This window comes from Oratosquilla oratoria, chromosome 15 (assembly GCF_046742065.1).
Source record: "Oratosquilla oratoria isolate Oo_2021 chromosome 15, ASM4674206v1, whole genome shotgun sequence".
Taxonomy (NCBI): Eukaryota; Metazoa; Arthropoda; class Malacostraca; order Stomatopoda; family Squillidae; genus Oratosquilla; species Oratosquilla oratoria.
The window spans coordinates 56,919,915-56,934,843 of NC_134791.1; the positions used below are offsets into that span (position 1 = coordinate 56,919,915).

The following is a 14,929-nucleotide window of genomic DNA, read 5'->3' on the forward strand; positions in this document are numbered from 1 at the left end:
TGCTTTGACGAAGGAGAAAGATGTAGAAAGTGTAGCCAATCAGGTGGGGGAAGCGTACGATGTAAAGTGCACATTTGGAATATGCTGTTTCCGTATGGTCACCGGATCTCATTAAAGACATTGACAGATTGAAAAAAGTACAACGGCGAGCCACAAAACTGATTCAAAATTTCAAAAATAAATCGTACGGAAATCGATTAAAACAAATGAATCGGTTTTCCTCAAAAAAAAAAAAAAAAAAAAAAAAAGCGTAGACTCAGAGGTGACTTGATACAGGTTTTTAAGATTCTAAAGGAAATTGACATAAAAAATGACAAAATTTTCACACTGAAATAATGGTTTCAAACTGTCAGGAAATAGATTTAATTTTGAAGTGGGTAGAAACAACTTCACCAACCGTGTAGTTAATGAATGGAATAAACTTCCTGCAGAGGCAGTGCGATGTAGTTCAGTTCGAAGCTAGAATCTTTCATAAACACCTAAGCAAGATGCTGTAATGACTGTCATTTATCTTATATTATTTGTTTATTTGTTTTGTTATCATTTGTCTGTTTGTTTATTATTATTTGCTTGATTCACATTTATTATTAGTTATATGTCAATTTATCATTATTTACTATTTACCTGTTTGTTTATTATTAAACTATATCTATGCATTTGTTTATTTCATTTATTATTATTTATGTTGTTATATTATTTATTTATTTATCTATTTACTTATCATTATTGTATCAATTGCTTGTTTAATAAATTGAACGATTTCTCTTAGTGTCTATTCAATTCTGTCATGTCTGTATATATATATATATATATATATATATATATATATATATATATAAAGATATATATATAAATATATATATATATATATATATATATGCGTGTGTGTATACATGTACACTGAATGGTTCCCAGTGATCAATTGATATTTTTTTTCAACCACAAATCACTTTTAATTCCATGCCATCGCAGTCGAGACTGAAGAATCGCTAGATGGAGGCATCCGTTGGAAATTGAAACGTGGAAGAGCCGAGGATTCGAACCCAGCTAACCCGTAGCGTATTGGTTTAAGTCATTGTGACTTTGTTACGGGCTAGTTGGGTTCGAATCCTCGGCTTGTCCAACAACAAGAGCCTCCGGAATTCACTATCAATCAACAACCTCTGAAAAACACTCAAGAGTTTACCTATCTCGGCTCAGTGCTCATTGACTCCTGTGACCTGACAAGCGAAATCCAACGCCGCATTGGTTTGGCAGCAGCAGATTTTGGTAGACTATCACACCGAGTGTTCTTGAACCTCAACCTCACCACCACCACCACCACCACCACCACCACCACCACCACCACCACCACCACCACCACCACCACCACCACCACCACCACCACCACCACCACCACCACCACCACCACCACCACCACCACCACCACCACCACCACCACCACCAAGGTTTCGGTGTATAAGGCAATCTGTCTCTCCATCCTTCTGTATGGCAGTGAGTCATGGGTGCCTTATAGACGCCATTTGAAAAAGCTGGAGGCCTTTCACACCAACTGCTTACAGCGCATACTGGGTCTAAAATGGTGGCACAAGGTACCTCACATTGAAACCCGTCGACGCACACAAATGGACCCACTGGAAACAGTCTTAACCCAACGTCAACTACGGTGGCTGGGGCATACCATCCGCATGCCAGAAGAGAGACTCCTACGTAAAGTTTTCTATGGAGAACTTGCTGAGGGCAGACGCCACCCTGGGGGCCCACGTAAACGACACAAGGACCATCTGAAAACAACGCTGAAAAAATGTGGCATCGAACCCACCACCATTGAAAATGTTGCTGCCGATCGGAGAGAATGGCGATCTACATGCCAAAACGGCTTAGATACTCTCACTTCCACCTACAACGATCGAGCAGAACATCGAAGACGGCAAAGACATGCGGCACATCAGGCAGAGGGCAACTTTCCCTGTGATACCTGCGGCCGTATATGCAAATCGAGAATCGGACTCCACAGCCACCAGCGAGTTCATCTGGCGTACTACCACTTCTAGGCATGGTGCAACGTCATCGTCGTCAGCGACGGACTACCATAAGCAGTAAAGAAGCGTAACCAGTCAGCTTAGCAGATGTTTGATCAAAGTTTGAGTATTCATTCTAACTGTTGTCCGATTTTCTATATTGTTGTGGTAGATAAAAATTAAGCACAATTATTAGCATCAATGCATCTAGGGCTGCATCAACAATTAATTGTGCATGAACTACTCGCACAAAAGCTTTGCCCGACATCATATGGATTACTGTATTTAGAGCATAGATCAACTCGAACTATTCTTGTAGCCCAGAGAAGGCTATCAGGTGTCTAATAGAACCAAGGAAGCTCATCTTTGCATGGGAACTACCCAAACCTAAGATTATTTGCCTCAGATCACTACCCAATGACTCAGAGTTGATAATCATTAGAGCCTTCCACCAGAGTGACTGGTCAAATGTGATTACTAGGGTGAGATTGTGGTGACTTGCATATTCACTAATAAATGCAAGGGTTGAGAATATGCATGTATTGCTATTAGGGATTAGATAAATCATTGGCAGAAACATGACAATTACATTCCCAGGGTGGTCACCTTTATGCAGAATCTGCATCAGTTCCTACCATGCATGTCTAGGAGACCCAAAAAGAATGTCTCCACAGGACATCAATATTTTTACAGCTGTTCTATATCTGAAGGTTTACAAGCTTCTGGTAGGTCAGTGCCATAAAATTACGCTTTTCATCTTTGTATTACCTTATTTGTACTCTACCAACCATTTCTACATCCAAGGATGTAACCATATTCCTAGGGACTGGCTGTTTTGACCTAGTTTCAGGAGTTATGGCTACAAATGATTCCATTACCATGTCCATCCTATGTGTGGATGTTATAGTTGACATTACTATACACATATTAGACAAACTGAGTTGTTAGTTCTGGAATGTTTGTTTCATGGAACGTTGCTGTATTTTGTTCAAACTGGTGCACCTCCTGGTATGAGAAACAAACACCGAGATGATGCACATTGTCAATGAGGATTTGCGATGCAAAGTGATGATACAGTTGCCCACCCAACCCAAACTGAAGAGGTGCCAGCATGACTCTAGGCTTAGTTCTCTGCGCCATTGCTTGTCCAACTGCTACCAATTTGACTTGAGTTTTAATCCCGGCAAACAGTTCTTCCGGTAGAGTGCGGAGAGTATCAGGAAGAAATCTGACAACAACCCCATGTGAGTATATGTCATTTATAGACGGGTAGGATGCCTTTGCTAACTTAATGCCTCTGATACCTTTAATAATGAGCTTTGCAATTACCTGCACAAGCTTGATCTTCTCTTCATTCGTGTTTGTTTCTTGCTGCTGTGTCGCACAGTAGTCCTGGAGCACCATCGTGGCTGTTGTCCTGAAGGTGATCACATTTAGTTTTCTAATGGTCTCAGTGAATATTACTTCACCAAAGTGTTTTTGCAGCTTTTTCTTCATGTAGGTGTAGGTATATGCTTCATGCTCAGTGTCTGCAAGCTTCTGTTGCATGAGATAATTCAGATTATTTATGGTTATTTGTTCATCATCACCTTCAATATACATAGTAACCTCCAAAGATGCTGCTGTCCTCTCTTCAGTTTCAGGCCAGTCAACCTTTACCCTCTTACAATCTTGTGTGTTTGTTTGGTACATTAATAGTAATTGCTTCTTAGCTCAAATTTTCACACTGGAAGTCTGGTGCATGTAAGTAATGCGCAAGCAGAATCCATGCCTTGAAAGTTTCTGACCAGTCATCATCCTATTGTTGACATGTTGCCAAAAGAGCGTCTTCGAGTTCAATTGTCTTGACTTGGAGAACATCCGGTTTCTTTCTCTTTTTCCCGAGCCTAGCCGGAGTTCCACAAGATAGGTACTTTGTATTGATAGAAAACCTCCTTGTAATTGATCTTAGGGTACAACTCTCTTTGCTTGTACTTGTTTTTGACTCTTGTTGCCTGATGTCCTTGGCTATCTGTTTTGGGTTACAATAAGTGCGGCGACAGTGTTTGTGTAACTTTTCGCCAGGTACAGAGTGAATACTGTCTCCATTTGAATTACTTGCCCCATTGCTAGAACTGAATCCCCTCACTCCAAAAAAAAAAAAAAAAAAAAAAAAAAAAAATGAAGCCAATAAACCACATAACATTCATAAGAACATAAGAACATAAGAAATAAAGGAGACTGCAAAAGACCATAAGGCCTACACTAGGCAGCTCCGTATCCATCACCACCTGTCATCCCCATCCATAAAGTTGTCTAATCGTTTTTTAAAACAACTGATAGTTTCAGCGCTTACTACATGGTTACTAAGTTTATTCCATTCATAGACCACCCTATTAGTAAACCATTTCTTGCCTATGTCCTTCTTAAATCTACCTCTCTTCGTAAGGCAAATTTCCGAGTCCTTGTATCATTTTGGTCATTCTTCTCTGTACTGATTGTAGTGAATTTACGTCCATTCTGTAATCCCAAGTCCCTCCATTTCCTGAATAAAATCAAGTTTATAATTAATGAAAATATATTTCCTACCATATTTCCAAGAAAAAACAACAGAAAATCATAATCACTAAAGAGAAATGGACATTTCCTCGACCTAAAAAGAAAAGAAAATTTAGGTTAAACATAACTGAGAACATTTAGATGGGAAACTGGAGAGGAGTGTTTGGGGGGTTTATAGGAGTTAGTGTTAACTTGAGCCCTATATGCATCCCATTGGGTGCTGCCGGATATTATCCTCTGACTAAAAAGGGTAAGATTATATAAAACAATAACCTTTTTTTTTTATATATTAGTAATTGTTATTACTGGTCCACGAATAGACAGAGGACACTTTGAATTTCAGGATTTGAATAGTGTCATGATACAACTAGAAAAAACATTGTTCAGTTTAAGGCCGTGTTACAGTTTTACTGTACTAAGTGTGGGAAATAGGACCGAGGCGAGGTCCAGCAAATGCGTCAGCTCATGAAAGTTGAAAGTAAATTTGATAAAAGTAATGAAATATAAAAGGTGTGGTGGCAGCAGTGAGTTGAAGGGAAGTGTTAAAGGAGAGGGATTAGAACAGGTGAAAAGATTTAAGCATCTAGGGTCACATGCAGAAGGAAATGGAGTGGAGTCGGAGGTAAACAGTAGAGCAAGGAAAGCAAACAACTGTCTTGGGGGAAAGAATTTTTTTTATATGAAATAGGTACCTAAGAATGAAAGAACATATAAAACTATATGAAGGAGCGATTATCCTTTGGCATTGTATGAGGCAGAGACTTGGAATTCAAAGGAGATAGAAAGAATGAGATTAAACGGGCTTGAGATGAAGTATCTATGGTGTATGGCGAGGGATACGATGATAACTACAATGAGAAATAGAGAGGTGAGGAGATACGGAACGGACAGGGAGCTGGCAGATAAGGTTCATAAGAAATATGGGAAAATATGGAAAAAAATCGTCTGGAAAGCAGAGGTGGATGGAATGAACTTGAAGGTAAGACAGATGGATGAATGAGATAAGGTTCATAAGAAATATGGGAATGATATATGGAAAAAATCGTGAAAGCAAAAATAGTCTGGAAAGCAGAGGTGGATGGAATGAACTTGAAGGTAAGACAGATAGATGAATGGAATGAAAGGAGCCTTGGGAGGGGTATGTTGAGCACAGAAGGGAGAGGGTATGGGACAGGTGTGAGTGGAGAGTAGTTGTGTGTGGGTAGATGATAAACTAACGTGACCATAATATATTTATCTTTTGTCTTCTCACTTTAACCCGTTGTAAGAGGGTTGCCATGTAATGAAGTGGTGGTGGTAAACCAGATTTGGTAGTGGAGTCATACTGTGGATGACAGAGACAGCTCTTTACAAAGGAATACAAAGGCGGAGCATACCGACAGGAGACCTTTTGATCCATATCTAGGTCGGATGCGAAAAAAAAATCATACTAATAATAGAATAATAAATAAAAACTATAATAATGTAAATAACAAATAAAATACATAAATAAATGCATAGGTATAGTTAAATAATAAACAAACAGGTAAATAGTAAATAATAATAAATTGACATATAACTAATAATAAATGAAAATCAGACAGACAAAAGATAACAAAACAAAAACAAATAATATAAGATAAATCATAATCATTACAGCATCTTACTTAGGTATTTATCTAAATGATTCTTAAAGCTTTGAACTGAACTACATTGTACTACATGTGCAGGAAGTTTATTCCATTCATTAACTACACGGTTGGCAAAGTTGTTTCTACCCACTTCCAAATTGAATCTATTTCCGGACAGTTTGAGACCATTGTTTCTTGTCTGATTCTCATTCAATGTGAAAATTTTGTCACTTTTGATGTTGTCAATTCCCTTTAAAATCTTAAAGACCTGTAGCAAGTCACCTTTGAGTCTACGTTTTTTTAGGGAAAACAGATTCATGTGTTTTAGTCGATTTTCGTATGATTTATTTTTGATATTTGGAATCAGTTTTGTGGCTCGCCGTTGTACTTTTTCCAGTCTGTCAATGTCTTTAATGAGATTCGGTGACCATACGGAAACAGCATATTCCAAATGTGGACGAACTAACGATTTATCTACTAGGAGCTGAGATAAACGAGAAAGTAAGTGGACTTTGGATAGGCGTGGGATGGGGTTGTGATAGGTACATGATGAGAGTATATCTTAACTGCTGGACTTTCTGATAAGGGAGAGAGGGCTGTTGGTATAAAACAATCTACAATGTGGATATGTGTTTTTTGTGTGTATGCCTGCATGTGTGTGTGTGTGTGTGTGTGTGTGTGTATGTGTGTGTGTGTTTGTGTGTTTATATGTGTGCGTACGTGCTTGTATGATTCACCATGGTCTTGGATCACGTGTTGGACTCGTAATCGACAGTTATTAACCTCCCGGATGAGAGCTCAGAGCTCGTATGACCGATCTATGGGTAATACTGTGACCTTACACGCACACACACACCCAACTCCCCGCCCACGAGAGTTGGAGTAACACCCCGCAGCAAAGCGATACTGAAATGATTTCAGCCCTGGGCGGGAGTCGAACCCGGACCGCCGTAGTTGCAGGCGAGAACTCTAACCACAGTGCCATGAGGTGTGTAAGTATGTGTGTGTGTGTGTGTATGTGTGTGTGTATGTGTGTGTGTGTATGTGTGTGTGTATGTGTGTGTATGTGTGTGTGTGTGTGTATGTGTGCGTGTGTGTGTGTACGTGTACGTGTATGTATAGGTGCGTTTGCGTGTGTGTGAACGTGTGGGTATGACTGCACATATCTTTTTCATACTTGACATTGCCACGGGTGCACTCTGAAGCCTGAAGCCCATTGCGTGACGTAATCTTTGTTGTTATTTTTCCTGCATCCAAACGACAAGGGTATAAGTCGAACGCTGAGATTCTCACGGCTTCCTTATAAAAACGGTGGCGACAAATAATCACTGACATAATCTCGACCGAACCTGGAAAGACAGTGAGTTGGCCTAAGAGGTTTTCGTTTTACACTAGTGCTGTTATACAAAGGATTACAAAGGCGGAGCATGCCGACAGGAGACCTTTTGGTCCATATCTAGGTCGGATGCGAAAAAAAATCATAATAATAATAATAAACTATAATAATGTAAATAACAAATAAAATACATAAATAAATGCATAGGTATAGTTAAAGATAAACAAACAGGTAAAAAGTAAATAATAAATTGACATATAACTAATAATAAATGAGAATCAAAAAGACAAATGATAACAAAGCAAAAACAAATAATATGAAATAAATTATAATCATTACACCATCTAAATGTTTCTTAAAGCTTCGAACTGAACTACATTGCACTGCCTCTGCAGGAAGTTTATTCCATTCATTAACTACACGGTTGGCGAAGTTGTTTCTACCCACTTCCAAATTGAATCTATTTCCGGACAGTTTGAGACCATTGTTTCTTGTCTGATTCTCATTTAGTGTGAAATTTTTGTCACTTTTGATGGTGTCAATTCTCTTTAGAATTTTAAAGACCTGCATCAAGTCACCTCTGAGTCTACGCTTTTTTTAGGGCAAACAGATTCATATGTTTTAGTCGATTTTCATATGATTTATTTTTGATATTTGGAATCAGTTTTGTGGCTCGCCGTTGTACTTTTTCCAGTCTGTCAATGTCTTTAATGAGATTCGGTGACCATACGGAAATAGCATATTCCAAATGTGGAAAAACTAACGATTCATATTGCTTGTTAATGAGTTATGGACTTTTGAAGTCAAAAGATCTCGCAATCAGTCCTAGAATCTTATTTGCTTTCTCAGAGGCTGAAATACACTGCTTGGATGATTTGAGATCGTTACTGATAATTACGCCGAGATCTTTTTCACTATTGACGTTAACGAATTTTCAAATAACTTGTAATCGTACTTACTGTTATTTTTACCTATGTGCATTACCTTGCATTTACTTGTGTTAAATTTCATAAGCCATTTTTGAGACCATTGCTGTAACTGATCTAGGTCTTCTTGAATATCTAATTGGTTTAAGTGATTATTTGCCATTCCGATAACTTTGTATTATCAACAAAATTGGAAACAGTAGATTTTAGTCCATGGTCTATGTCATTTATATATACTATGAATAGAAGTGGCCCAAGAACGGAACCCTGAGGAACTCCACTTGTAAAATTTTTCCATCTAGAAGTTTTTCCATTTAAATCAACTCTCTGTTTTCGACCATTCAACCAATTACTAGTCCAACTTAATATGCTACCACTTATTCCGTGTGAAGCTAATTTAGTAAGTAGTCTTTCGATGGGGATGGTACCAAAAGCTTTTGCAAAGTCTAGATATATTAAATCGATATTGTTCCTTTTGTCATAATTTGAGATAACTGTGTTGTAGAATTCGAGTAAGTTAGTCACGAAAAAACGTTTCCGTCTGAAACCATGCTGGCTATCATTTATCAAACGGTTACTTTCTAAATGATGTTCGATAGCATCTCTGATGATAGATTCCATTATTTTTCCTACGATTGAAATCAAACTTATAGGCCTATAGTTATTTGTTTTCTTTTTGTCACCTTTTTTGAATAATGGAGTAACGTTAGCTAGCTTCCATTCTCTTGGGACATCTCCGGATATGATGGATTTCTTGAAAATAATTTCTAGTGGAACAACAATCTCATTTTTCATTTCCTTTAAGATTCTTGGATGCCAACCGTCAGGCCCTGGTGTTTTATTAACTTTGAGTTTCTCTATACACCTTTTAATTTTTTCTTTTATTATATTTACCTTAGTGAGTAAGTTTACCCTAGTCTTTTCACAGTTTTTTTTGTCTATACCGTTACTGTTTAGGTAGCGCAATCGTAAGTATGTGGTTCTCGCATTCTCTTTATTTGCGAGTTTCGCACTTCTCTTGTATTGCTAGCAGTGGCTTTTACTGTACCTGCTCCAACAATCAAAGAGGATAAAGCAAAACTGACGGCTTCAGTCGCACCTAGTTGTCCTCTGGTGTATGCTCTTCACTATCTACCCTTCTTCCCTATAAACATATATGTAAATCATATCATGAAGACCAGTTACATTCGTTTAACTGGCTTGACGAATAAAGGTCTTGTTTAAATGCTACCATGTCCGCTGATTAAAGGAGTAGGTGAAATCTCAGGTCCATGGACTGCTGTAGTGGTAAGCATAGCTTCCTATCCTACAGTTCGTAGCAGGTTCTACTTCTTTTATATCCTTTTTATGGGAAGATAATATCAGTTTGGACTATTTACCCTTGAGGTCCTGAGTTCGAGATTCTGCGACTCCTGGGTTTGATTATTTCAAAGACATCACCACGACTACTGATTTATTCTATGATATATATACATATACGCATACGTATACATATACATACACGCATACATATACAAATACATATACATATACATATACATATACATATACATATACATATACATATACATATACATATACATATACATATACATATACATATACATATACATACTGATGACCCACTTTCGGAGAAGAATAAGCGAAAGTATAAAGATCTGTATATTTCGATCACTAACTGTGATCCTCTTCAGCAGATGTGAATTACAGAGTAGAGAACAAGGTGTATTTATATAGAAGTAGTGAGGTAAGCAGGAAGGGACGAGGGCTCAGGTCACGTGTCCGGCGTTGCATGGACCTTGGTGGCTTTTGTCCACTGCTAATGTAAAAGGTAACATTTTATTTATTGCAAATGAAGATATACAATCTGGTGACCATTGACCATAAGAAATATTATAATTTGGAAAATTGTTTATTAATTTTACAGAGTTCTTGTGTTCTTTGACCCTGGTGGTGAGGTCTCTACCCGTTTGTCCCCAATATACATCCTTGCAATCTAAACAAGGTAACTTATAAACTCCAGGAGCTGTATTACTCTTGGATCTATGATGTATATTGACAACTTTACTGAACAAGTTGTTGGGATAATTGAAGATAAAATTTACTTTTTCTTTTGGTAACAAATGAGACAAGTCATTAATTGATTTATTATAAGGTAATTTTATGCAACTATTATCCCACTTATGATTCATGGCGGAATGGGAATCTGATTTGTAAAAACTAACTTTGTCCTTAATAAGAGCTTTTTGTAAAAACCACGACGGGTATCCTAATTTTGTTAATTGACTTCTTACTGAAATTAGTTCCATGTCTAAATATTGTGAACTACAAATTCTCAAAGCCCGTAAGAATAGGCCTGAAGCGACACTATATTTAATTTTGTCTGGATGATGGCTAAAGAAATGTAGGTAGCTCCCTGTGTGGGTGGGCTTCCTATAAACTGTGAACGATAAAGACTCCGCATTTCTAATTATTAAGATATCTAAAAAAGGTAATTTATGATCTATTTCCCATTCCACTTTGAATTTGATGTTGATCGTTATGTGATTAATCACCTAACGAACAACATCATTCCGCCATGAATCATAAGTGGGATAATAGTTGCATAAAATTACCTTACAATAAATCAATTAATGACTTGTCTCATTTATTACCAAAAGAAAAAGTAAATTTCATCTTCAATTATCCCAACAACTTGTTCAGTAAAGTTGTCAATATACATCATAGATCCAAGAGTAATACAACTTCTGGAGTTTATAAGTTACCTTGTTTAGATTGCAAGGATGTATATTGGGGACAAACGGGTAGAGACCTCACCACCAGGGTCAAAGAACACAAGAACTCTGTAAAATATGGGCAGGAAAATTCCGCCGTATTTCAGCATGTCGCCAACAAAAACCATCGGATAAATTGGGACGATGCTGAAATAATTTACAAATCCAAATGCAGTTTCAGAAGAAAAATGGTAGAATCCTCTTTGATAAACAGTTTTCCAAATTATAATATTTCTTATGGTCAATGGTCACCAGATTGTATATCTTCATTTACAATAAATAATATGTTACCTTTTACATTAGCAGTGGACAAAAGCCACCAAGGTCCATGCAACGCCGGACACGTGACCTGAGCCCTCGTCCCTTCCTGCTTACCTCACTACTTCTGTATAAATACACCTTGTTCTCTACTCTATAATTCACATTTGCTGAAGAGGATCACAGTTAGTGATTCTTCTCCGAAAGTGGGTCATCAGTATCATTTTACAAATGTCCTACGACATAACTTTGTGATATACATATACATATACATATACATATACATATACATATACATATACATATACATATACATATACATATACATATACATATACATATACATATACATATACATATACATATACATACATATATATATATATATACATATACATAGACACATACATATACATATACATATACATATACTGTACATATACATTTACATGTACATGTACATGGACATGGGGAGGATGGTGGGGGCTTCCTGTTGGATGTTCAGTGTAGGTCAAGGCGGCGCTTGTCACTTTCTTGGTCTAAAATGGTGGTATTGTCCACTAGGATGGATCTGGTGATTGGAATGTTATGGGTCTCCTGAAGGTGTCGCTTAGGGCCTCCATTGTTAAGGTGGTATGTCAACCATTCAGAATCCGACAAACCAGACAACCCAGCTACGAGACAAATCAGCCCTCCCATGAGCAGTCACTCCGTCCGCGACGGACACCCAGGCCACAGTAACGGTCATCTGAGTGTCCTTTCCCAGTGGTCACAGTTCCCCTTCCCGCGTTCCTTTCCCCGATATTCAAAGTGTCCTTTACCAGATTTCTTTGTAATCTTTCCTAGTGTTTACCTTCTGTATTTATAATCATCCATTTCTTTGCTATTGTCACAATTGAAAATGCTAACTGTGATTAGCGAAACGTCTTGTATCCTGTTCTACCCATTAGATGGCTTCTATCGGCAACTTGGTTTTTTCTTTACCTCTCCATGCTAGAGAGATCTTTAGAAGACTTGAAACTCTTCATCGGAAACTCATCAGAGCTCAATTTGCTGTTGCATACAATTCAATATGCCTCAAAGAAAATATTTTGCCGCGTTACTCCAATATACATATATATACATATACATATACATATACATATACATATATATATACATATACATACAATTCGTTGAAAATGATGGCTAATTGTGCGCTTATTATCTTCTTGAGGATATTTTCCGTATGCCTTACTATAGTCTTATTCCCTTTTGAAAGGAGGTTTATGACTTCACAATACGTAGTAATTTTTGTTAAATCGCGATTTCGGGCACAAGACCCTTCCGCAGTAGCAGGGAGAAGAATAGAACAAGTAACCAAATTTTCGTACCTGGGAAGCGTATTGACAGAAGATTGTAGATATGAAAAAGAAATAAAATCAAGGATAGCGATAGCTAAAAGCACGTTTCAGAAAATGAAAGGGGTTTTAACAAACAAGAAAATGTCTACAGATATAAGGAGAAGAACAGTTAAAACATTTATATGGTCAACACTATTATATGGTTCAGAAGCGTGGACAATCAGCAAAAAATTGCAGGAAAACTTAGAAGCAGCAGAAATGTGGATATGGAGACGAGTATTAAGAGTACCATGGACAGCGAAGAAAACAAATGAAGAAGTATTGAGAGAAATGGAGTCAAATAGGGAATTGATGACAACAATAAGGAAAAGACAGTTGCGATTCTTAGGACATATAATGCGGAGGGAAGGGTTGGAGGAGGTGGTGATGACGGGAATGGTGGAGGGAAGGAGAGCAAGAGGAAAGCAGAGGGAGAAGTATATGGACGGGCTGATGAGGGCGACGGGAAAACAACTCAAACCAGCACAGATGTTACAAGTAACTAGGGACCGTGAACGGTGGCTCTCCATGGTTGCCGAAGTCCAAGAGGATATGGCACGACGGTAAGGTAAGGTAATGGTTAGGGCAAGAATGTTTCCGGTGAATGGTGTGATGATATTTGATATTATATGTTTGTGTTTATACTTTGCTTTTCAATGGGAGAGCTTACGGGGCGCCCATGCCCATGACCTCGGGCGACGTTTTGTCGCATACTTTAGATAGCCTCCGGCCTCAATTTGTGACGTTTTGTCGCATGCTTGATTTTGTGTCGTCTTGTCGCTTCCTTGGGTTTGTGGTGTTTTGCCTTACGCTTGGATTTGGGGCGTTTTGTCGCATGTTTGGGAGGGCCTTGAGGTCCTCTGCTTGTATGTTTAGGTTTGGCCTCAAGAACAGTACCAACACTAAAAAACGCCGACTCCAACCACAAGAAACCTTCGAGCTCACCTTCCCTATGGAGGAGAGCGTTGATTGATCTTTGCCCTTCTATAGTCTCCTCGTTAAACGAGCTGAAGAATACTTTAATACTGAAGTGTACACCAAACCTACCAACTCTGGACACTACCTCAACGGTTTAAGTGAGTGCCCACGTAGGAATAAGGACTCCACCATCGGCAGCCATATAGATATCCAACCTTCTCTTAAAACAACCAATAGTTTCAGCGCTCACTACATTGTTACTAAGTCTATTCCATTCGTTGACTACTCCATTGGTAAAACAGTTTTTGCCCATTTCCTTCTTAAGTCTAAATTTGTCCAATTTAAATATTTGCTGCGAGTCCTGTCCTGTTGTCTTGATATGATGACCTTGTCTGTATTCCCTTTGATCACTTATCACTTTGCGTCCTTCCAGAGACTGTAAATTAAGGTGCATAAGCCTGTTTTTGTGATGTAAATTTCTGAGCCCACGTATCATTTTGGTCATTCTCCTCTGTAGTGATTCTAGTAAATCCATTCTATAGGACGGGGATAAAAACGTATCACATAGTCAAGGATGGGTCTAACGCCAGATGGAGCTTGATAAATACCTCTACACTTTTATTGGTAACAATCCTAACAATACTCTGTTAGCTCTATTTCTAGCGAGTCCCAAGTCTCTCTTGCGCTCAGTTTTATTTAAAAATGTGTTATCTAAACTATATCTACTTGTGTAAACCTACGTTTATCACCCTGTACCTTGAAATATTGAGGTCCATTTGCCATTTTACCGACCATGTGAACAATTAGTTAAGATCTTCCTGTAGCATCCCGGCGTCTTCCCCTGACCTAATTTGGTGTCATATTTTAGTGTCGTCATCCATTTGTATTCGACCTTATTGTTTTGAAGGGAATAAATTTACTCTGCAAACACAAAATCAAAGCAGTTAGGTTACTGTGCATTTCATCTAAACCACTGATTCTGTTGTTGACCTCAGACTTGTATGTGACCTGACCTGTGGATCGCATACCTCCCTCCGTGACCTGAACTTGTTCTAGACACCTGACAGCGCTAATAACCTCCGGACTGACCGCGTACCCGACCTCACTAAACTTTTCATCTAGCCAGATGACCCTGTCATTGTTCTCCGGGCTGGCCTCGTGTGTGA

The 14,929-nt window shown here is 38.3% G+C and overlaps 1 protein-coding gene across 2 annotated transcripts in view; it reads left to right on the top strand.

The window, feature by feature from the left end:
- The first annotated feature begins 7,466 nt into the window (after positions 1 to 7,466).
- Positions 7,467 to 14,929, top strand: part of LOC143033460 (uncharacterized) — a 30,198-nt gene continuing 22,735 nt past the window's right edge. Inside the window, exon 1 of one of the 2 annotated variants that reach the window (XM_076198931.1) lies at positions 7,467 to 7,529. Coding sequence is in view for 1 of the 2 variants with exons in the window: in XM_076198930.1 (XP_076055045.1) it covers positions 14,890 to 14,921 (32 nt within the window). In the remaining variant the exon portion in view is untranslated. Of the gene's footprint in view, positions 7,530 to 14,874; positions 14,922 to 14,929 lie in introns of those variants that run through there. The other variant, XM_076198930.1, reaches the window with a different exon arrangement.